The 23,141-nt window shown below is 34.3% G+C and overlaps 1 protein-coding gene across 4 annotated transcripts; it reads right to left on the bottom strand.

Moving 5' to 3' along the window:
- Nucleotides 1-1,424: 1,424 nt before the first annotated feature.
- Nucleotides 1,425-22,450, bottom strand: LOC114308595 (N-terminal acetyltransferase A complex auxiliary subunit NAA15). 4 transcript variants are annotated; one of them, XM_082866002.1, is made up of 27 exons: nt 22,126-22,450; nt 20,319-20,397; nt 19,868-19,950; nt 19,597-19,746; nt 17,641-17,756; nt 12,562-12,667; nt 11,768-11,839; nt 11,555-11,670; nt 10,273-10,405; nt 9,667-9,744; nt 9,510-9,563; nt 9,300-9,370; nt 8,455-8,509; nt 8,254-8,349; nt 7,428-7,556; nt 7,207-7,289; nt 6,871-7,101; nt 6,480-6,612; nt 6,287-6,394; nt 6,009-6,140; nt 5,603-5,659; nt 5,339-5,436; nt 5,189-5,247; nt 4,995-5,106; nt 4,771-4,871; nt 4,323-4,416; nt 1,425-2,161 (listed from the first exon to the last, which is right to left on the bottom strand). In XM_082866002.1, exons 1-27 carry the CDS (start codon nt 22,174-22,176, stop codon nt 2,140-2,142), a joined length of 2,619 nt encoding a protein of 872 aa, XP_082722128.1. In that variant the 5' UTR covers nt 22,177-22,450; the 3' UTR covers nt 1,425-2,139. The 4 variants fall into 4 exon arrangements, 2 of the variants coding, with proteins under 2 accessions (XP_082722128.1, XP_082722127.1); XR_014327373.1 differs by lacking the exon at nt 5,189-5,247; XM_082866001.1 differs by lacking the exon at nt 4,323-4,416.
- Nucleotides 22,451-23,141: the final 691 nt, after the last annotated feature.

Raw genomic sequence — 23,141 nt, 5'->3', positions numbered from 1 at the left:
ATATATATAATCAAATTAACCTAATACCTTAATTTATTATTATAAAAATTAATCATCAAACTACTTTAATCTAATTTTCAATTTTTAACCAAATTTTTTATTTAATAACATTTTAAAATAAACATAATATATATATATATATATATATATATATATATCATAAATTAAACTCAACATCCTAATTTATTATCATAAAATTATCTTATTTAATAACATTTTAAATTAAACATATACATAGCTCGCACACACATATATAATAAATTAGATCATAAATTAACTTAAAATAACTTAATTTATTACCATAAAATTACCTTAATCTAATTTTTAATTTTTAACTCAATTTATTATTTAATAACATTTTAAATTAGACATGTACATATATATTTAACAAATTAAATCATAATTTAATTAAAATTAAAAATTAAGTTTATTAAAAAAATATATATTTAGGTAACTCTAGTTTCTTAAATTAGTTGAATTGTGTTATGTTTTTAATTTTTTTGCTTAGTCATCGAGGTAAATTTATTTATTTATTTACAAAGACTCAAAAATAAAAGAAGATATGAAAGTTATAATTCTATTTTTATTGTTATCATTAACGGTGTTAAGGTTCACATCGAGAGTATATGACTACTTTTAAAAAATAGAAATGTAAAGTGCTATCGAACCATGAGTTAAAATGGATTTTGCCTTATTTTTTATCCTACTTCAATTGTTGAGTTGCAAAAAGTGTCATATTTTGTAAAAAGTAATTGTATATTATCTTGCAAATCATACTACTTGTGTGGACATTGTGTTCAATGAAACATTACAATATATACCCTAGCTACAATTTCTTGGGTTATTTGATTATGACTAATTGAAGTTTTAATTATATCCTGATTATACACATTGTGATGTTAATTATAAATCATTGTGATGTTGGTTATGATATTATTTTAATTTACAATAAAAGAATTCTTTGGTTATAACATATGTAATGTTTAATTATAACTCATTTTATCACTCACTATAACGGATAAAGATGGTATATTTGTTTTGTAAAAATTAATAAAACATGATTAATAATGAAGTCACTCGAAATAAAAGTCCATTTTTAAAACATTAGAAACAATAAGGTAACATCGGCCGATATAAGATTAGCTTAAGTGCTTCATTGAACCGAGTTATAGCTTAGGTAGTCACTAGTAAAAGAATGAATCATTGTTGAAAGCAACAATTGATTATTTCTCTCCCAATATAAAAATTCTTTAATTCTACGAAATTTTTAACTTCTTTTCATTATGGTTTCTCTTGTTAGTTGTTGGGTTTGTAAATGTGTAATTGTCAAATTTTATGTAATTCTCTCCATATTTGTGAATAATTTCATGTCGATAGGCCAAACATAAAATGGATGAAATTCACAAAACATCAAAAACTAATCATTGCTGCAATATTAATTGATTATTGTATGTTTCCATGCCAAAATTTTTCACATTATAGCATTTATACATCATAAATAACGGTCAACCAAATAGGCCAAAGTACAACATATGCCCTGGAGATCAACTCTATGGGGGATTATAGTATGTTCTGATCGTGTCCTCGACCACTAATCCAAAAAAAAATTAAAACTAGCACTCTGTCCCTTCAAACCTGGAGTAACCTCAAATGTCGCGTAGTGTTGCAAACCCATAGAACCTCTTGTTGACAGTCTCACCAAAAGGCAAGTAAATAAAAGTATTCAACAACTTCAGAAACACAATGTACGTAAATTATACACATTTTCAAAAGGGAATGCGTTCCAGAATTGGGTTGGGTGTAGGTTGAACTGGGCGAAAAAGCCCTTGAATGATCTTCCTTGGAGAGAGCAGCTTTCCACTCCTTTCATCTGGGAATATTTATAATCCACAGAACATGTTGGAAACTTTTTATCACCCAAAGAAGGTAAAAACCACGTGTACCTTAATGAAGAGTGCATTCAAATTGTCTGGTCAGACGATAAGGTCCTGAAATTTGTCTAGTTGTTTCTCCAGCTTTCCATTTGAAGAAATGGTTGCTCCTCCATTTTCAGGGTTGTTCTTACGTATCTGGTTGTAAACCGAGTTTGGGATGGCAGAGCTGTGCTTGCCTTCAAAGTATGTGGAAAATGGGAAATACTCAGCACATTGCACCTTCCATCCTACATAAAAAAGGAATCAATATCAGCATTAGTACTAAAATTTTGAAGTTCATGACTAGTATTAAATTGTACAGAGAGTAGCAACATAGAATTCAAGAACGATGTGTCTTCAAGCCAAATTTCAATCAATCAAATACAATCAACTGTAAGATAGCTGCAAAATCATATTTCTTCATTTGCCCTTCTTTTTGAACTTCGATTTGAAGAATGGCAAGCTGGATGAAGACAATATTCAGAGTAAATTGTCTAGCCTTGGAAAAGCAATCAATAAAGTAAATTAAAGCCAATGTTCAGAGCTCTCAAGCTATTACCATATCAAAGTGATTGACTACCATCCAACTATTGGAGCAAATGATTACACAAAAGATTTGGGCTTACGACAGGAGTGTATTCAGAACGTCAGTTCTGTTCTCTATCACTCAAGGGTAATTAAGAGTAGATCTTACTAAGTGACCAACCAAAAGGAATACAATGAAAATAAAGACCAAGAAATGGTACTAAGCACTAACCCATTGCATAAAGGGTACTGTCATCAGATACATAAGGTGGGTCTAAGACACGAGAAAAAATATATAATTTTATATATTTATTATGTCATATATATAAATATTTTATTACAGAAAAATATAATACTAATAACTAAAGTTAATATGGGATTTTTTTTTTAACAAGTTAAACTCTATTCAAAAAGTGCACCAAGGGGTGCACAACCCATATACAAAGAAGGTTCTATGTCAACTATGAAGCAAAAACAGATTCAAAGGCCTCTCTACAAAAGAAAGGATTATTAATTGATATAAATCCAAATATTTTTCCTTTATCATGGGATCTCAAGTTATTTAATGTCGGGAAGTTCATAACACTTGTTCGACAAATACATGCCACCTTAGAAGTGCAAGTGCTTCGCAGAGAGAGATTTTAGAACAAATTGGGTCAGATTTGATAAATAAATTCAACTAAAACGCCATATAGACAAATAATCAAGATGCCAAAGAATAAACAATCGACTAGTATGGCCCATTTGGCTTACATCAAATATCAGATTTGAGCCGTAAAGTTTTTGCATATTTAAACAAAGGTCCCTTAACATATAGTTATTGATGAAAGCTAGACACAATGTAGATATGATGTCATATATGAAGGTTTAGAAAAATGCAGAAGTAAGAATATTAAGTTGCAAGTGGCCTACCATGCTTAATGCCTTGATGGCATTTCTGCAAACACAACAAATCATTTCTTAAAGTAAGATAAATAGAATGAGTTATGGTGAGATGGCAAGGGGATAACACAGAAGACAGAATAAAATTGAGTACATTTATTGAGTGACAGAGGTTTAGGAAATTTAGAGATCCATCTAGGATGATTTGCACAGCCGTTTAGACCAAGAGTGAACAAAAAAGAAGGAATTCTCCAAATTTAACAAGGAAGAAAGGAAGCTTCCTGGAGCAGTAAAAGAAAATACAATGACACAATTTAGTAGAAGATGCCCAAAATAGAATTGACAGTTAAAAAAGCAGTCTTGTAAACGATCCCAAGGGCATTGGTTAACAAAGTTTAAGATGGTTGTACATTTTTAAGGCATACTTTCATAAAGAATGTGAAGGGCAGGCCTGGTGTAGCGGTAAAGTTGGTTACCTGGAGGTCATGAGTTCGAATCGCGGAAACAGCCTCTCCGCTTGCGATGTTAAGGCTACGTACATCAACCCTTCCCTAGACCCCGCTTAAGCGGGAGTTTCGTGCACTGGGTACGCCCCTTTTTTTTTACTTTCATAAAGAATGTATGGCTATTTGAAGCTTGTTAACAAATGTTGTTATGGCACTCGTTAACAAGATCCAAAGAAGAATTCGTGTAGCTGATTTTATGTACTCGTGAGATTTCATATCTTTGGTCGGGTCAAGAAAATTTTATTTCCACTTGAAGATACTACGAGTAAAACAGCATGAGGAAGACCAAAAAATAGAAAGGATAAAGCAAGGAGCATAATTATTATGGTCATTGTTATGTAATTTGACCGAAAAAGAGGAATGAGATGATGGATCCATGTAGCGAAGCCATATAATAGGTTCGTTTGTAGTAAGGCGTTATTGAGCATATAGTCATTCTCATTACCTAATCCCTACAAGCAGGATACAAGGCTCTGCTGAGTTAAGTTGTACTTACCGGCAAATGGTTAAACTGTTGCAGCAAAATGTGATGTGAGATTTGAGGTGTTTACCAAACTCCAGAAGCTTCTTTTCTCCATTTGTTCTTTTTGCTGTTCATTTTTAGAGATTTTTAGAAGTTCCATTGTATACTTAACTCTAATTGCTCAAACATTTCATCCCAAATTGGGGTGCTACAGAGATTTTGTATCTCTGCATATCTTTTGGGCCTACAAATATTATGATTATTAGATCTAAAATCCAATGATGGCTCTGCTTGATTACTAATGCTAATTATTCTCTATTTTTTATGTATTAAGCAAGTAGTTTCATACTACCAACAAACTTCACATAGATAATTATATAATGACGATTAGCAATCATTAAATAAACCTACAAAAGTTGTTCATGGAAAGCATGTAACAATGAGATTATATTACACATCTCAATTCATATTGCAGACTTACTGAGTGCAGCTTCGTGGTCATCCAAAACTGTCCCAAGGAGTTCGTGAACTGCAATGCAATCTTTGAGTTTCCACTCCCTGACTGGTCCAAGTGCCCCATTTCTAATTTAATGAAACATGCAGGATTAATGTTCAATGTATTGTTTAAATGTATACAAGCAAACTGACATGCAACATAACAATTGAACACAAGTTTAATGAGCTTAATTTACTGGGAGGCATTACGTTGAAAGCAGGTTGTTGGATGAATCTTCTATTAATTTGATAGCCTCAGCCTTCTTGCTACAATCCAAAACATTTAACATATCCGCTACTGCCGCTCTATGCATCAAGGAATCTGCAAAATGAAAGCCAACATGAAATATTATAATATGAAATGTTGTTCATGCATGTGTAAATTAGATAAGTTAAATGATGACCTTCATGCTTTTCAAGGAAAAAGATGTTTGCCTCAATGAGAGATTTTTCATGCAACTGACTGCAGAACAAATAAAATCAAATAGAATCAAGCCATTACTACAGATTATCATGTGATCAAAAAAGGAAAAAACAAAAAGATCCAAGAGAACCTTAAAGTAGGTCTCTCTGCTTCTAAGACAGCCCAAATGAGTTTCTCTGTGTCAGACACTGGAGCAGGCATAGCCCCCACTTTATTGAAAAATCTTATCTGCAAAAAAAAATAAAGTTTACATTCACCACATGCGGGTAGCAAGCCCACTCTTCGGGGGGGGGGAAGGGACCTTCGGATAAAATGTGCACGTGCAGTTGTATTGTAAAATTGTAAAAGATATTAGCCCATACATATTCAATGGGTTAATGGGAGAGACGCATACCAAGCAGCGATGTGAGTCTGGGTTTTCAGCATCCAACCGTAGAAGTTGCTTCAAAGCCTTCAGGGAAAAGAAAAAAAAAATTAAAAATGCATTCAACCACTTCATAAAATAGCAGGACATATATACCTTTTAGCTACAAGGCAGAGACTACCAGTATATAAAGTGCATCCCAACTTCATTTATAGACAATTTCAAGATGTTTTAATAATTCACCAGCCTCTACATACTAGGTGGAACATGTTCCGGATGGTGAACAAATTAAATGACTATTGGTTTCAGGTCTTTAACAAAATTGATTGCTATTACCTTTAGTTGACATAGTACAACCAAGGTACATGATGCCTGATGAATTTTTTTTTAAAATAAAAAAAAGTCTTATAAGTTCCAAAATAGATGTACAACTCACCTGAAATGCAAGCAAAATTTTTTGTTTTCTCATATTTAGTTCAAAAGCAAACAGGTGTGTCTCTAAGGAATCAGGTGAGTGCTTCTGAAGCAGCTTCAAGTACTTTGTAGCTTCCAACAATGGATCTTCAACCTACATGATCAATATACCCAAGTTAACAGATGCTGTCTACATTAAAACATAAGAGATGATCTCAAAGAAGACCCACAAACTCCAGAAGCCGTCAGAAACCTGATGCTAAACAATAGAAACTAAAAGATACATGATGCACAAAAAACCTGCAACAACTTATCCCCATTTGGATCAAGATCTACTGGTTTGACATGTCGTTTTCCAGACTTAGAGACGCCACTAAAATTTGATTCTTCATTTTTCACTTCTGCCTCCTAAGCAAAGGAAGAAAATTAGGATGCAAGTAATTCAGGCAGGAAAAAAAATTTACAAGATACTAGAGAAACAAAACTAAAGTACTTTCTTAGCTCGAGCTTCTGCTTTTTTCTGCTTTTGCCTCATTTTCTTCTTCTGAGAAGCAGGCAACTTTGATATTTCATCATCTTCTTCAGCTGATGACTTTGGAGGTGAATCATAAAGTTTTATATAGCACCTGCACCACAATTTAGATAATCATCAACGCGCAGACAGAACAAGAACCAAGTTTCAAGTGATCAATGAATGGCGAATATTATGACTGAACAAGAGTTGCACTACTGTGATGGAGTCAAGGGAACCAAACATCTCAGTCTACAATCCAAAATCTCGTTAGCAAGCACATTGACATCCACAAAGTAGTGGAAAGGGGAAGAAAACGCATCATCGAAAATCATTTGAAGTCTCATTGGTTGAACATAAAAAAGAGCTTCACCTGATAGCTCCAGCTGCTGCTTTGCGAAAATATTCATGTGAATGCAGTCTATCTTGAAATTTCAGCATTTCTACGTAGGTTCGTAGAGTCATCTTTCTTAAGCAATAAGAGTGGAAATCAAATTGGTCTTCAGTTATATCTGCATAATGCTTCTCCACAGCTAAGAATTTTTTCAAAGCTCGTCCAAGGTCACCTTGGCGGAAGTAACTTTCTCCAGAAGCGAGTTCATACCTTCCAAAGATTGATATTTTAACAGAATTACAAGGTGCAACTAAATTGCAAAAAATGCATTTCTACACCAAAAACAAAAAGTATGGGGCTCCAAGATAGACGCACCACATGCACTGCATATCATGAAGGTTGTTGTGTTGATCTCCTTCTTTTGTGAACAAAACAGCTGTCTTCTCTGCTAATGCCACCTTCGAACAGAGAAAGTTCCATATGAAAACATAATCACTTTACAGAGTACAAGGGAAAAACAAAAAATATGAGATAAATGACCGTATATGAATATTGTTCTTAATGTAGAGAAGAACATAAAAATGCAGCTCAGTAACCTGATCAGCCTCCAGCATACGCTTAACACATTCACTATTTACATAGCGATCCGCAAGATCCATACACCTAGCTTCATCTGCCAGTGCAGCAGCAGCTACCAAGTCACCAGCATGTTTCAATATCCGGCCCTATGATCAAAGCAACATTAGTATTTTTCAGCAGAAGCAGGACAACTAATCATAAAATATCTTGGAAGTTATTCTTCTTTATAGCGTATGGCATTTCAATCAAACTGGGAGATCATTTCTCGCATATAGAAGACAAATTTCAGATAACACTACTACCATAACCCTATAATAGGAAATAAATGAATAAAACCAAACCAAAACCACAAATGTCAATAATGCTGTGCTATATGGACTCTTCTATTTCCCCCACAATATCCGTGCCCACCGGATATGACATGGGCAAGGGTGTGGGATATGTGTCCGACACTCGTACCCAATTTAGACACTTGGATCCTTTAATTTGTTACAATATATGAGAAGAAGAAACTCACAATTGCTAGCAAAGCAACATTTTTAGCCTCTGACATTAGTTTGATATAGAAATTTCATTTTTTTCCTGAATCCTATTCAATGTCAAGTATATTTCTATATAATTTACAACATTCATCTGAGAATATTATAAAATATGCAATATATGTGTATATGACACATCCCCATACCCATATCCAATTTTGGATACATATCTCAAGATCCTAAAATTTAAATTTATGAAGATCTGATGCTTCGATACAAACCCGCACTCGATGCTCATATCCAAGTCCATAATGTATATGAAACAACTATAGATGAATTCCAAAAGTTACTAATATTTGTAGACCTTGACTGAGTATAAATCAATCACAGTTGGAGTGTGTTCAATAGCCTCATCAATTTTCTCTAAAGCAATATCATATTGGCCCCGCCTGTCATAATGCTGCACAAAAAAATATTTAAGTCACGAAATGAAATTAAAATGGAATAAAAACCTTAAAAGAAGCACAGTAAATGCTGACTAATAAATCAAATGACTACTATAAACCTGAGCCAAATAGAACAAAATCCACAACTGAGTCGAAGGGGGCTCCTTCTCTGTCCTGCACACCAGTAGTAATTCAAGCATATAGCAAGTGACTACAGAAAACTGTGTCAACTGTCGACATAATACCAATTTCATACATAAAATAGCACATCCAACAGAGTCAGTTACCTCACTTGTTTCATATGTGTAACAACCTACCAGATCAAGAGAACACAGGAGAACTAATAGTGCCAAAAAATTTAAGCTATGTTTGGATCTAGGATTTTGGTGAGAGAAAAGAAAATGAAAACAAAATGAAATTACTTGTACTTGTTTACATTTACATGTAAACAAACAAAAAAAAATGAATTTTTTTAAAAAATGCCATTTTATTTTATTAGTCCAACCATAAATTTGTTTGGTTTTGATGTTTTCAAAAACAGTTTTCTGAGTTTCAATACATTTTTTTTAGTGAATTTTTTTAACATTTTAATCAATTTTTTTACTTTTTACATTCACTTAATCTAGATATACTTAAAAAGTACAAAACTTGTACAAAATTTTTTTAAAAATTCAATCAATGTAACAAAATATGAAAATATACTAATTTTTTGTAATTTTTTTGTATTGAATGAATTTTTGAAAAAAAAATTGCACAGATTTTGTACTTTTTTAAGAGTATCTAGATTAAGTGAATCTAAAAACTATAAAATAATAATAATAATAATTTGATTAAAATATTAAAAACATTCACTAAATATAAAAAAATACGAATTGAAAATTTAGAAAACTATTTTTGAAACTCCAAACCAAACAAAGTCTGCACAGGCACACTTATTCAAGAGCTGAGCAGATATAAGTCTTACCTCCCAGGGTATCCACCAGTAGTCTTAATTGAATGCTCCAACTCAAGAATCAGTTGCTCTAGAATGTCTGCCTGAATAAGAGATACAAAAGGTAGATAGATATAACTAATAAAACAAAATATCCACCAAAAAACCTACAAAAAAGTCTACAACTTCCATAGAGGTTTTCCTCCATGTCTTTATCAGATCATTTGAAATGACTGCACAAACCTTTCCAGGATGATCATACAAAGGAGAGAGATCGGAGAATAATGAAGGAACTCCCTATATGCATCACAAATGGTAGATGTAAGTCTTGCTTCCTTATAACCAAGCCTAACCAAAGTAACACAAAATATAAAAAACAAAAACTAAAAACTAAGAATACCTTCATCAGGAGAGGCCTAACGTAATTATGTGCTGCCTCCTGGAACTTTTTGCCATTTAAAAAATCAAGAGGTATTCTCTGACAAAAAGGGGGGAAAGAAGTTCAGTCTAAGTCCCGGAAGCTACTCGTACAAAATAAAGAAACTAAGTACAAAATCAAAATTAGTTCCCATTTCCTACGGACATAAGTTAATACATAAGAATTGTTTACATCCATGAAGTGTCAGACTAAACAATAACCAAAAACCTGCTAATGAGCTATAATAAAGGCATGTACAATGGTAAACCAGAGTCAAAATGCTTTAACAGATTCATGAACTCCTCAAACAAATAACTAGCAATTCCTTTTTCTGTTGCAGACTGATTTCCTACTGACACAAATTAATAGATAAGAATTGTTTACATGCATGAAGTGTCAGTCAGACTAAACAATAACCAAAAAGCTGCGAATGAGCTATAATAAAGGAATGCCTAGATAAGTGGCCATTGGTTGCAATAAGAGCAACTTAGTGATTTGTTAATTGTGACATTAAAACTCCATAAGATTTTCCAATGTATCAATAAATTAATTTTCCATTTTGAAAAAAGGGGTTGAAGGATGTGTCACCTTTACAGCAGATGACCGACTGTATTGCTGCCCAAGCGATTTGTACAAGGCATCCAACTGATCAATTTCGTCAGATGAGTACTGGTGACTTTCTGATAGTAGACCCACACACTTCTGTAGTCCTTCATAATAACTAATGACAGACAATGAAAGAAAGATAATAGTAGTTATCACTTCTAACAATCAAGTAATACAAAGCAAAAGAGTACCCTTTCCCCTCTTTCTCTGTTCAAAAGAATCAACAAAGGTGTATTTAATATTTATAAATGTGTGCTTGTGAAGGGGGATGAAATAGCATTTTTTTATTCTCAAAAGCCAAACAATAAAAATAAAAAAAAAATAAAAAATGAGAGAGAGAGAGAGAGAGAGAGAGAGTTAGAGTTGATTAAGTAAAACCATAGACAAACAACCAAACACAAAATGCCACATTTAGGAAAAATAATATTGGGTTCTGTGTTCACTGCGTGACAAATATACGCAGCACAAAATTTATTGGTTTCTAAGAATAAAGGCAAGACATAATTTACAACATAAAATACACAGATGAGTGCTTCATATTAGAATGAAAATATAATAGAATAAAAGAAATGTCACTAATCATATCATCCAACCATTTTTCACAGCACAAGTTGACAAAATAATAAAATTTTGACAACCACAATGTAAGAACGAAATTTGGGGACCTCGATAGTAGTTCCAATAGATTTTGGTATAAAATTATTATACTCCTAACCAATTACTTGGCACACCAAATTCCTTTCTATTTGAGGTTTTCCTGCACAAATTTTGTTCCTTACACATGCAAACCAGATAGTCACATGAAAATGAGTAGACAAAAGCATTCATATGCAAAGAAGACATCCAATAGGGTCCGCATATCCTCCACATACCAACCTCAACTCTATTTGCACAATGAATTCTAAGATTGGGCTTGATGTAAACACTGCGTCAAACCATACTTTTAGTTGCAGAAAATAAGCATAGTTGCAGAGGAATGTTATTATGTTGATATTAGTGCCAACTCCGCAGTGTCAGCATAAAACAAATGGTTCGTGCTGGCTTCCTCAAATCTTTCAACTTCTAAATACAAATATAAATTCATCTAAAGCACCAAAACTGATAACATCGACAGATAATGTTTTGTAGAAGCCAATTTTCATCAGTTGAGTGAATTAAATAAATAAATAAATAAATAAATAAATAAAAGATTACATAATGTTTGCAACATGAACATTTGGTTAGTTACTTAGATGGTCATAGTTACAAACACATAATCAATTACCTGTAATTGTCCGGGTTCATGGAAAGCAGCATTCTCCACAACTTTTCACCTTCTTCTACGTGACCAACCTTCACAAGGAGCGAAACTTCCTGTTCCTTGTAGGATAGTTTATCAAACTATGAAGACAAGTTCCAAAATAAGTTTAACATCAGAGGTCAGAGTAAACAAATTCTCTTATACAACTAGACTAGCAAACTATATTAAAACACTTACAATTTTAGACTCTTTCTTGTGCAACTCCTCAAGAGCTTTCTCAAGAAGACCACATTCTTCCATTAAAGAAATCTGGAGGAGAATATCCAGGGAAATAACCATCAAAAGAGGATAATTACATATCTACCAATCTGATTTGTTGTCTCATGTAAACCAGCACCCCTTATTGGAAAGAAAAGCGAGAGGGGTAAAGCCCACTTACACATGTGGCACACGCAAAAGAAAAAATAAAAATAAAACTCACAGATTAAGGAAAAGTTCAACACTACTATTTCTCTTCTAATTTTAAAATAATACATGAGGGCCTCTTCTAGTGTCTCTATCCTTTTGTTAATGACCTTAATCCACAAACCAAAAAGCAACTCAAAAGTTGACCAAGGAATAAAACAGTAGTTCAGAGAGTTGTAGAGGAAAGGTGACAACTGTGTCACCACCCAACAATGAAGAATAACATTATAGGACTTGATTTTGCAATGGGCATGTGCCAAAACTCTCACCACTGACCCTTTTCCAACTCTGCTTCATATTAAGGACCTATTTAATATAGTGACTTCTAGTGAACTCTCAGGTTTTAGTCTGTTTAATGTATAATAATATCACATCCAGTAACTGAAATTTAAGTGCAAATGTATATTTATATGTATCTATGTCTGCACATGCCACATCTTGTGCACATATACGAAAAAACGTTAAGTCTATGGTAATATGCTGACATGAAACACCCCATAGGAGGGGGAAGAAATAGTCAGGCATCCGAGAGAAATATACTATTCACTGTGTATCATAATTATTACCTTGTATAACAGCATTTCCCCATGCTCACAACGTTCATTATCTGGAGGGTAATCGTCATCAAGTGTCCCTTCATATGCGTCAAGGATATCAATTGCTTTTGAAGCACTAGCAAATAAACCAAAGAAAAGAAGTAACTAATTACTCCAGGACCAAAATGAGAGATCAAATTTTAGTTTCAAGTTTCAACAATATATAACTAACAATTAGATGTGGTACAGTGTTGGCACTATCTGACTTATTTAATCAAGCATGCAACTACCATAAACCAAACCAAATTAAGCCTTGTGTTCCAATCAAGTAGGGTCTGCTACATGAATAATTTTTCATCATTCCACACTGTCAAAGGCTATATGCTCAGTTAAATCAAATAAATTCAAATTCATATCTTTGTTTTTTTTTTTTTTTTTAACAAACGCAACCCATGTAAGTTTAGGTCTTCCCCTCTCCCTAATATTCCCATTTATGGTGATTATATCATTCTTCCTTATTATTGCATCTACAAGTCGTCATTGTATATGACCAAACAATAGTTGCGCGAAGCGAGAGCAGTGCCGTGGCGGGAGAGCAAGGGCCCTATAAAAGAGTTTAAAGATGGGGGAGGGGAAGGGGGAGGGGGCAGGGCAGGCATAAGGTTCCAAAGTGAGGAGCAAGGTCCCCATAGGAGTTTCTAGCTACTACGGACCAGACCAACTTAGTTGGGTCTCTCTCAACTTATCTTCAATTGATATTATTATTTCACAAATATGTTTATTTCTAATTATGCCTTTCCCAGTCTTAATACACATCCATCTACACATCCTCATCTCAATTACACATTTTTTTTTTTTTTTGTATTAACAAGAATTTATAACCAAGTGTTATCCGCAAAACTACAAAGTACAATCTAAAATAAATACCTGTTTACCACAAAGATTAAGAAAAATCAACTCCTCGAATAAATATAAAGAACATCTTATTGAAAAAAACCAGCTATCACAATGGCAATCATCATCAAGTGATAAGTTTACCCAATTTTGGTGAGGTATTACCATGCTTTACCTTCAGAGAGATAATTGCAGCCTTTAAACCATAATTCACGGCATGACTTTTCACAAGTGTAAGGACACTGTCCGAACTCCACTATCCTCAATGTCACAGGCATAAGTCTCTTAAAAGGTTCAAAACTGTATAAGAACCCACCAAGCACAGGTATCTTATACCCAAGTGGCACCCTTACCCCACTGATGGAGGATTGTGACATTATGATGGAGCCTTACTTGCTAAGAAGCACGGACACTTCTAAGAAGGTGACGTATCCGTGTCGGACACCGACACTCTTCGGACACTTCCCCAACACGTGTCTGACACTCCTCAAAACGTGTACTGTTTTGTAATTTTTCTTAAAGTTCCGAAAACTCTTTGGACACTTGGAAGACACGTGTTTATCGCTTAAGCACACGTGTCTATCAATTAGACACAAGTGAAACTAATTATAAGTATGAACAAAACAACTTAAGTTACAAAATAAAACAAAAAACATATAAATTTATAAGAATCAGTGTCATATTGCATTTTTCCTTATCTTTGAATGATATATCCATATATATAACATATAATAAATATGTAGAATTATATATTTTGTGCGTGTTCCCCACGTGTCGTGTCCTGCATTTTTTGAAAATTAGCATGTACATGTCGTATCCGTGTCCATGCTTCTTAGCTTACTTGTTTTTATATGTTTTCTATGATCAAGAAAAAATTGTATATGCTATCAGTTTTTAGTTGATTCTTTTTCCATCAAACAGTAATTTGATTTCATTCACCCAATATTTTGTACTGCTTTAGTGTGTGTGTGTGTTTGTTTTTTTTTTTTTTTTTTTTTTTTTTTTTTTTTTTTTTCACTAACAACAAAAGTAAAAATATTATTAAACGAATGATAACACCAAAACAAGATACCTGAGGTCAAGGATTCCCCCAAAGAAAGAAAAAACAAACAAAATTCTACCTACACTGCACATGCTACCCTCCAACCACTTGAAATCAAAAAGAAGGGAATCCCTCTAAAAGAAGAAGAAACTAAGGCCCAAAAAGATGATAAAAAGCAAACCCTATCCCACCATGAATCAATGTCCACCATCTTGTCCTCGAAAATTATCGTGTTTTGTTCCAACTAAATGACTCAAAAAAATTGTGAAAAAAACACAGCCCCACAATACTTTTGCCTTCTTGTTTCTCCCAAAACCCCGAAAATCCATCAAGAGCAATTGGAATGGAAACAAGAATTTGGAGCCACCCAACAGATCTCTACCATAGTGAGTAACCTGTTCCACAAAAACAGCCATAGTGCAATGCAAGAATAAATGATCCAGATATTCTTCCACCCTTTTACACATGATACACCATTGAGGACAAAAACTGCAATTAGGGCTCCAAGTTTAGAAGACATCATTAGTCATGAGACTTCTATAAGTCAATGTCCACAAAAACACCTTGAAGTTCAGAGGCACAACCATCCTTTCACAATGAGGAAAGGGAGGAACAATTGGATTACCAATAACAGAGGCCAACAAAGACTTCATGAGAAAAGCCTGATGATTAAGGTAACCACGCCCTCTTATCATGAACGTATGGACTCAAGAAAAAATATCAAGAATGGCCAATAAAAATGCCAATTCACAAACTTCACAATATTAAGATTTCTAAAAAAGTAAAGTTTCAAGATGTCAGAGCTGAAAATAAAATAACCATGGAAGCAATGCACACGTGTGGAGATCGAACCAAACAATACAAGGGTGGGAAAAACATCAAAGGACGTGTCACCCACCCAAACATCCTCTCAAAATCGAATAATTTCACCATTTTCCACTTTAAATGATAAAAAACAAGAAATGAGAGGAAGAATAGCAGAAATAGATTTCCAAGAAGAGCGATAGTTGCCTCGATTAGCCACAAGAATCCCAACCCTGTATTTGCTCTAATTTCGAACACCACCTAAGTGACTTCCCCCCACCCCCTCTTCCTTATTCCCTGGGAGAGAGACTGTCAACCAATTAACCAAATGACCCATTTCCCTTCATTTGAACATTCCCACAAAAAATCCCTCATCATTTTTTCAATTTTGTTTGCAAATCCCACCAGAGTCTTGAACAATGACAAATAATAGCTTGGGATATTGCACAAACCAAACTGCTGAAAAATGCCTAAATCCTCTAGAGAACAAGGCTCAGCTCCACCCTACCAGTTTTTAACCAATCTTCACTAAAACTGGAGCCCAAAAAGATCCCACCCTATGATTATTCCCCAAAGGAAGCCCCAAGGATAAAGAGAAGATGAGCAACAGAACATCCTAAGGTACCTGCCGCCCTTTGTAAGTAATTAGGCTAAAGATTAATAACCACAATGGAGCTATTACTCAGATTAACTCCAGGGCTCGAAATCATTTCAAAAACTCTCAAAATTGTAAGCAAGTTCACTATCTTAGATTTCTCCCCTGAAAAAAAGACAGTATCATCAGTAAATTCTAAACAAAACACCTAAACATGATTTCTCCCAATAACAAGACTAACCTCCTTTTCCCTATCAACGATCCACCACATAACATTAACAACAAATGTGAAGAGGGGGCAACCTGGGCAACCTTGCCTAAGGCCCGTAGACACGTTGAACCTTTTCCCAACCTTGCCACTTACAAAGAAAGACAAATTACAAGATAACAAACACCCGTGAATCCATCTCCTCCATCTCTCTCCAAGTCCCCTTTTTTGCAACACAAAATTCAAGAAGTCTTGTCCATGTGGTCATAAGCTTTCTCAAAGTCCACTTTAAAGATAAGACCTTCCTTATTAGACCCTTTATATTCTTCCACTACCTCATTTGCAATTATGACAACATTCAAGATATGATGTCCCTCCACAAAAGCTCCCTAAGCTAACGAAATAGTGTCACCTAAAACTACTCGTAATCTTCATACAAAACCTTTCCCAAATTTTTATATAAATATGTAGCCAAGCAAATGGGGCTAAAATCACTAAATTCAAGGGTTTCTCTTTTGGGGGGATTCAGTAGATAAAGGAAGCATTAGTACAAGCGTCCACTTCATTTTCAAAGAATTCCTCAAAAACCTTGATCAAGTCGTTCTTAACAACTTCTCAACAATTTGAAAGACGGACATAGAAAATCCGTCCAGACCCAGGAATATATCTCTTTCACAATCAAAAACCATCTAATCTCCATTTTATCGTAAGGCCTCTCCAACCACCCAAATTAAGCCATTTCAATCAGGGCCCAATCCAATTCAATCCATCAATACCAAGCCTCACAACCCTCTATTCGAATACAAATTTGAGAAACAATTAAAGATTCACCAACAATTTGCTCCTTCCTATCTGCAAAACATCTAGTACCCACCTCAAATATCTTTATAAATTTCTTTTTCCTCTTTCCAACTACAACCTTCTGAAATAGCTTAGAGCTAATATCACCCTCCTTAATCCATTTCATTTTGGCTTTTTGACCCCAGAAAATTTGTTCTCTAAACACAATTGCCTCCAATTTCATCTTCAAATTGACTCTAAATTTTCTCAAAAGTTCACCAAGGCCCCCCTAGCCTCAAGGCCATCCAACTCTTCAATCTTTTGATGATCTCATTTTCAACCCCAGTCAAATCCCCAAAAACCTCCTTATTTCAAATTTTTTTATTTCTCCTTAAGTTAGCTTCAATTTCTTCAAGAACTTAAATCACTCCCATCCATGACCATTCCAACTAGCCCACCATTCCTTAAAGAATTTTCCTAAATGAGTGGTGTTCCAACCACATGTTCTCAAACATCAAAGAAGCGGGACCCCATTTAAAAGGACAATTCTCGAAATCACCAGGCAATGATCTAATGCAACTCTAGAAAGAAATTCCTCCTTAAGATTTAGAAATCTTTCCTCCCGCCCAAAAAAGAAAAAAAATAATAAGAGCTGAAACATACTAGTCATATTCAAATCCATGATCCTATATTGGGCATACGAATAACAAAGAGCTAAAGCACAAGAATAATATGTTACAGCATATGAATAACAAAGTGCTAACAAAAAAGAAATATAAAGCATACTTTGAATTCAAATGGTGGGAAACAGCAAATCCGATCCAATTCATGCGATGATTTGGTTTCAGAGTCAACAATTGTTGCCTTGTTTCAACAAAACCTGCCAAGTCACGCATTTGTGCCTGTAATAGGAGGCAAAAAATTGAGATGTTATTTGTCAAACGCTCCACATGATGACATAAGAGTTAATGTGTTTGTGAATTAAAAATAAAAAATAAAAAATGAAAGAAGAAAAACACCAACAACAACAACAACAAAAGAAGAAATGTGGAACAAAATGAACAAGCATGATTGTTGCATTTTAATTTCTTACAATTTTAAGATATGCAAGAGACAAATCAAACAGCCACAAAATGACAACACTCACTGAGGTTAATGGCAGACCGTACATGGTTCTGTACCTTAGCCATGGACAATAACTGAGAAAAGGTGATTTTCAATTAAAAGTGGGCACATAATAAAGTTTGTAGAACACAGACAAGAGCTGGGTCCAGGGCAGTTCAAAACACCTCAAGAAAGTTCTTAAGGAGTCATTTAAATTTTAATAGCAACAATTTTCATCACCAAACTGAGGAAGACCATGAATATACAGGAACAGGAATCACACTGGCATTCGTAAGGCACCTCCATCTAAGCTGAATGACATTGATGGTTGCTGAGTATGTATTGCCACTTCACAATCAAATCATTTCTAGAAGTTTTTTGGAAGGCATTGATGAGTACATTCCCAGAACTAAAAAAAGAAATTGACTATGACCATCTAATCTCAATAATCAGGTTATTTGAAGCCAAGCGTTTTTCGTTTAACTTTAAGAATGTTTATGATCTTGTTCTGCATTGAGTCCTTCCTCACAATATATCCATGGTCATTTTATTTTCATATTTTGTTAGATTATTACATATTCCAAGTGCAGCCACATTAATCGACTGCCGAGGTCACAACATATGAAAATTCTCCTTCTGATGTCTTGTTAGCTATATCTGAAAGAAAAGGAATGTGGCTTTAAGAGAAAAGAAAAGGCTTCTCGTATGGGACCTATTTTGTGTTCCAGAATTCGCATGATTCAGGTGTAGCTTTTTCGCTGTCAGATCTTTAGAGACCATTAGAGAATGCTGGCCTGTGTTCATATTTCATACCCTTGTACACAATTCAGTTACCATTATTATTTATTTGTAATTTAAGTAGAAAGTGAGGTGGAGTACTGAAAATATGAGAAAAATGATTGTGTTTAAAATACTGATGATTATTTTGTGGTTAGTGGGTTTTGAGGCTGACTTTGAATTGATAATAAGAAGAATGAACAGGTTTCAGATGATGCCTGAGAACAGCATCTATGTTTCAAAATAAGCCAACATAAGTAACCCCAATAACTGAAAGCATGAGAAATAACAAAGACATTCAAATTATCAAGTTGTTAAGACTGATAACAAAGAATCAAGATCGATTCTGTTTTATAATTAAAGTTCTCCATATCAAAAAAACATATTAAGCACTGACACTCAATTCAGAAATCATCGGGTGTGTTTGGTTTGTGTTTGTAGAGTAGTTTTTGAGATAAAAAGTACGAAAACTTGTTTGGTTTGTCTTTTTTCAAAAATGATTTTGGAAAATTGTTTTGGGGAGAGAGTTTTAAAAAAACTGATTGATTTGATGTGTATGAGAGAGAGAGTGACTTTGGAAAGTAGGTAACCAAACAAAATTTTGAGATTTTTTTTGGAAAAATTTGTTTGGTTTGATTACTCTTGAAAATTTGTTTGTAGAGAATTTTTCCCAAAATTTTTTCTGAAAAACAAACCAAACAAAGCCATCATGTTTAGAAAAATCTGCATTCCACACTAATGCTAACGTACTTATTACATAATTTTTAATGAAACACCTACAGTATTTCTCAATTTTTAGGAGAAACATATAGTGAAGTGAAAATAATAGAAGAAAAATAACTCAGGATATAACTCATCCACCTGTAAGAGTGACAAGTCTCGCAGTATTTCAATGTTGTCTGCATCAATTTTCAGGGCATTGCGATAACATTTAATTGCCTCCCTGTATTCCCTATCTGATCGGTACAAGAGACCATAAACATGCCAGCAAACATGACTCTTGAGGTCATTCTGCATCAAAAAGAGAAGTTACCTCTAAAATGACTTAAATATATGACCAACAATATTGACGCAACAGCTAAGTAAAGAAGAAAGAAAAAACAATATAAGTGAACTCAGAAAGAATCCCAACCTTTAGTCCAAGCCGAACAAGTTCATATGCTTCTGCTTTTCGATCCATGCAATTTAATGTCAACCCCTTCATTGACAAAGTTTCTGGTAACCAGGAAAAAAAAAAAAAAAAAAAAAAAAAAAAAAAGAAAGAATTGGCCCCCCCAAAAAAAAAATCACATTTAAACAATAAAAAATGGTAGACATTCAACATGAAGAAGAGAGCAATAACAAATTTTGACTGTCATGCTTCAGCAAATATTGCTAGTGTAGAAGAGTACAATCCATTTGATAACAACTAGCTTTTATGGTTTCAATGCATGACATCCACATTATTTTTCACCTTGCAAATGAAACAAGGGGTAAAAGAACCTCATATGTCTAATCCCAGCATAAAAAGAAGCTCAAATGACAATACAATTACTCAGGCATTCATAAGCCTACAAAATAAAGTTGAATGAAGTTCCACACACCTCCATGATCTGGAAACTTCTTCAATATAGCATCTGCCGCCTTCAAGCCCTTCTTATATTGTTTGGTTTCATATGATTTCTGCAAGGTTAAGGACAATTAACAAAGATGTTTCATTTAGCAGTAGCATTTTCTTAACCATATTGTCTAGAATGATTACAATGAAGAGATGATAAAAAAATAATAATAATAATAATAATCTGATATTGAATCAATGAAAAATGGTAATGTCACTAAACTTTTACTTGGCTTCAAATAATAAAAATCATGAATAAACTCTGGATAACAGTGATTTGCAATTGAAATTGATCATCACCATTCAATGTGAGCAACAAATTACTAAAAACTAAAAAATAATTAAATATCAGCATTTCACATTCTGGATGAAGATAATAGAATAATAGCAGGCAAAGCAAAGCGGGGTTGAATTTTAACATGTAATAATAAAAGTGGAAACTCCTCATATATTTAATCATCCATTCACAATAGCAACCCCACAATATACAATGACCTATAGTTCAAACTGCTTTATCTTGCAATGCTGATGTAGGCTAGTTGCGAGATGGGTAATACAAAGTTTTACAGATACAAGTCATAAAATCCTGCAGGAATGTTGGCAGCCCGTTGTACCACTTGGGACATCACTCCCTTTGGTGCTTCAGTGAAGCCAAGAGCCCATACACCAAGACCATCACTACCACTGTCTAGTAAGAGAAAAGGCATGCCATAGAATTGTCTTTTACTCAAACTTGAGTGTCTTTATTGGGGGAATGCAGCCTAAGCGACTAAGGCATCCCCTAGATGACTAGAATTTTGTCTTTTATATGATGCAGCAAAGGATGATTAACGTAAAAGTCCTTACATAAGCAAAAATTATGTATGCACACATGACACGTCTAATAACACTAGTGGTGGGTGCAAACACGATGCGTTGGCAATTTCACACTAAAATATTTGAATGGTCGGATGATTCTGGGGCAATTTGATAAACGATGAATTTTTTTTAACAATTTTGGACAGTTTGATGAAACAGTTGTTGGATAAGGCAGTTACTGAATATGAAGGTCATTATTGGACAACCAAAAATGTGCACCAAAAGAGGTGTAGACTTCATAAAATAGAATAGATAGATAATACAGAACATGCATACTGAACAAAGGCAGCAAATAACAATTCCTAATTCAATCATAATTCTAACTTTATTACCCCCACAAAGGTACTAAGCAGCATTACAAAGATATATCCCACAAACTAATTAGAAATAAAGTCATTTTGCATCCAAAATAAACTAAGCCTCGCATGCCAAACATGAATCCTCATAAAATGTTCCACGAAAATACTAAAAACAAATTTTGTTTACAAAACGAGGTGTGATGTCATAGTGACGGATTTAAATAATAGGAACAACCCATTGCCATATCAGTTTGCAAAGTAATTTTGTTGGTATAGCATTACTAAATGTTTTATATAGGGAAAAAACAGAACTTTAGCTTCAGAAGCAGATAAGCATTGAGTGGGGGGGTTTAAATTAACACCCTCTCTAAATATAATTAACACCCTTAAATGAGTTTTCAACATACGATCCAAAGCCTTTTATAGTAAAACGCATGCTCAAAGCTCAAAGAAAACGAAATTACACACACGATAAGAATACTTACAATCCAGATTGAAGAACCATTAACAGAACAAAATCTAGGGTTTTAGTTAGAGAAACCAAGCGAGGTTGAATGAGAGAGTAATTCAACTTCGACCCTACTCTGATAATTGTAGAGAGAGAGAGAGAGAGAGAGAGAGAATCGGAGAGCTTACGACTATGAGTTTGAAGAGGTTGGCCTCTTTGGGAGGAAGCGAAGCGCCCATTGTTGCCGACAAAAGTTGAGGAGAGAGAAATGATGGAGTGACGAAGCTGGAGATTGAAGAGGTATGGGAAGTTTTTCAAGGGCTGCGTAGAGAGAGATGACAGTGCGGGTGGCGTTTACCTTCTGCAACCCTACTAAGAACAAGAACTGCACTAACAAGCAAAGTATACCCAAATCAATTGTGGCAGTACTCACGAGGATATATTTGTAATTTAAAATTTGTTAGCAATTCCAATTTCATTAAACAATAGAGTAATAATAATTAGAGAAATTTTACATACACTCCCAATACCCTTGGGGGAAAAAAAAAATTATTTAATAAATTTTATAATTCATTTATTACTTCTATCCCCCACCTTTCTCCTTATCTTTACATCCAAAACTTAAAAAATCCCAACACTCACCTCTACTGTCACCTCTGACCACTATCATTTTCAACCAAAAAATACTATAGATCTTAAATAATTTATCAAATTTTCTACCAAAACAATTACATGGGTGTGAGACCCACACAAACTCACATGTGTGTAGGTCCCACACTTAAGTGAAAGTTTTGATAAAAAATTTAGTAAATTATTTGAGATCCCAAGCATCACTATCATCATCTCTCTAAAGGAAATTAAGATACCGTTTAACAATTTTGTCTGCTGTTGCTGCCGCTAGAGGTTCGCTGAGAAGATCATTATCCTTCCTCTCTCCCTTCCGACGACCCCCTCCAATGACCTCATCCACTACCAACAATCGCTATGACGCAAAGGTTGGAGTAGTGGTTATGGGACTGCATACATGGGACTAATTGGTGGGGTAATAGGGTGGGGGGGTTGTTGGAGATAGTCATGGAGTTTGAGGATGTAGTCAGAGGTGGAGGAGATAGTGGCAAGTGAATAGGGTGGCGCTAGCGCCCTTGAGAGATATGTAAAGGTGTTAGAGGGCTAGGTTTGGGAAAGAAGAAGAATGGGGAAGAAA

Source organism: Camellia sinensis, chromosome 4, assembly GCF_055761805.1.
Source record: "Camellia sinensis isolate YWXY chromosome 4, ASM5576180v1, whole genome shotgun sequence".
Classification (NCBI taxonomy): Eukaryota; Viridiplantae; Streptophyta; class Magnoliopsida; order Ericales; family Theaceae; genus Camellia; species Camellia sinensis.
Note: the sequence above shows the minus strand (reverse complement) of the source record. Positions and strands in the feature narration are given on the sequence as shown.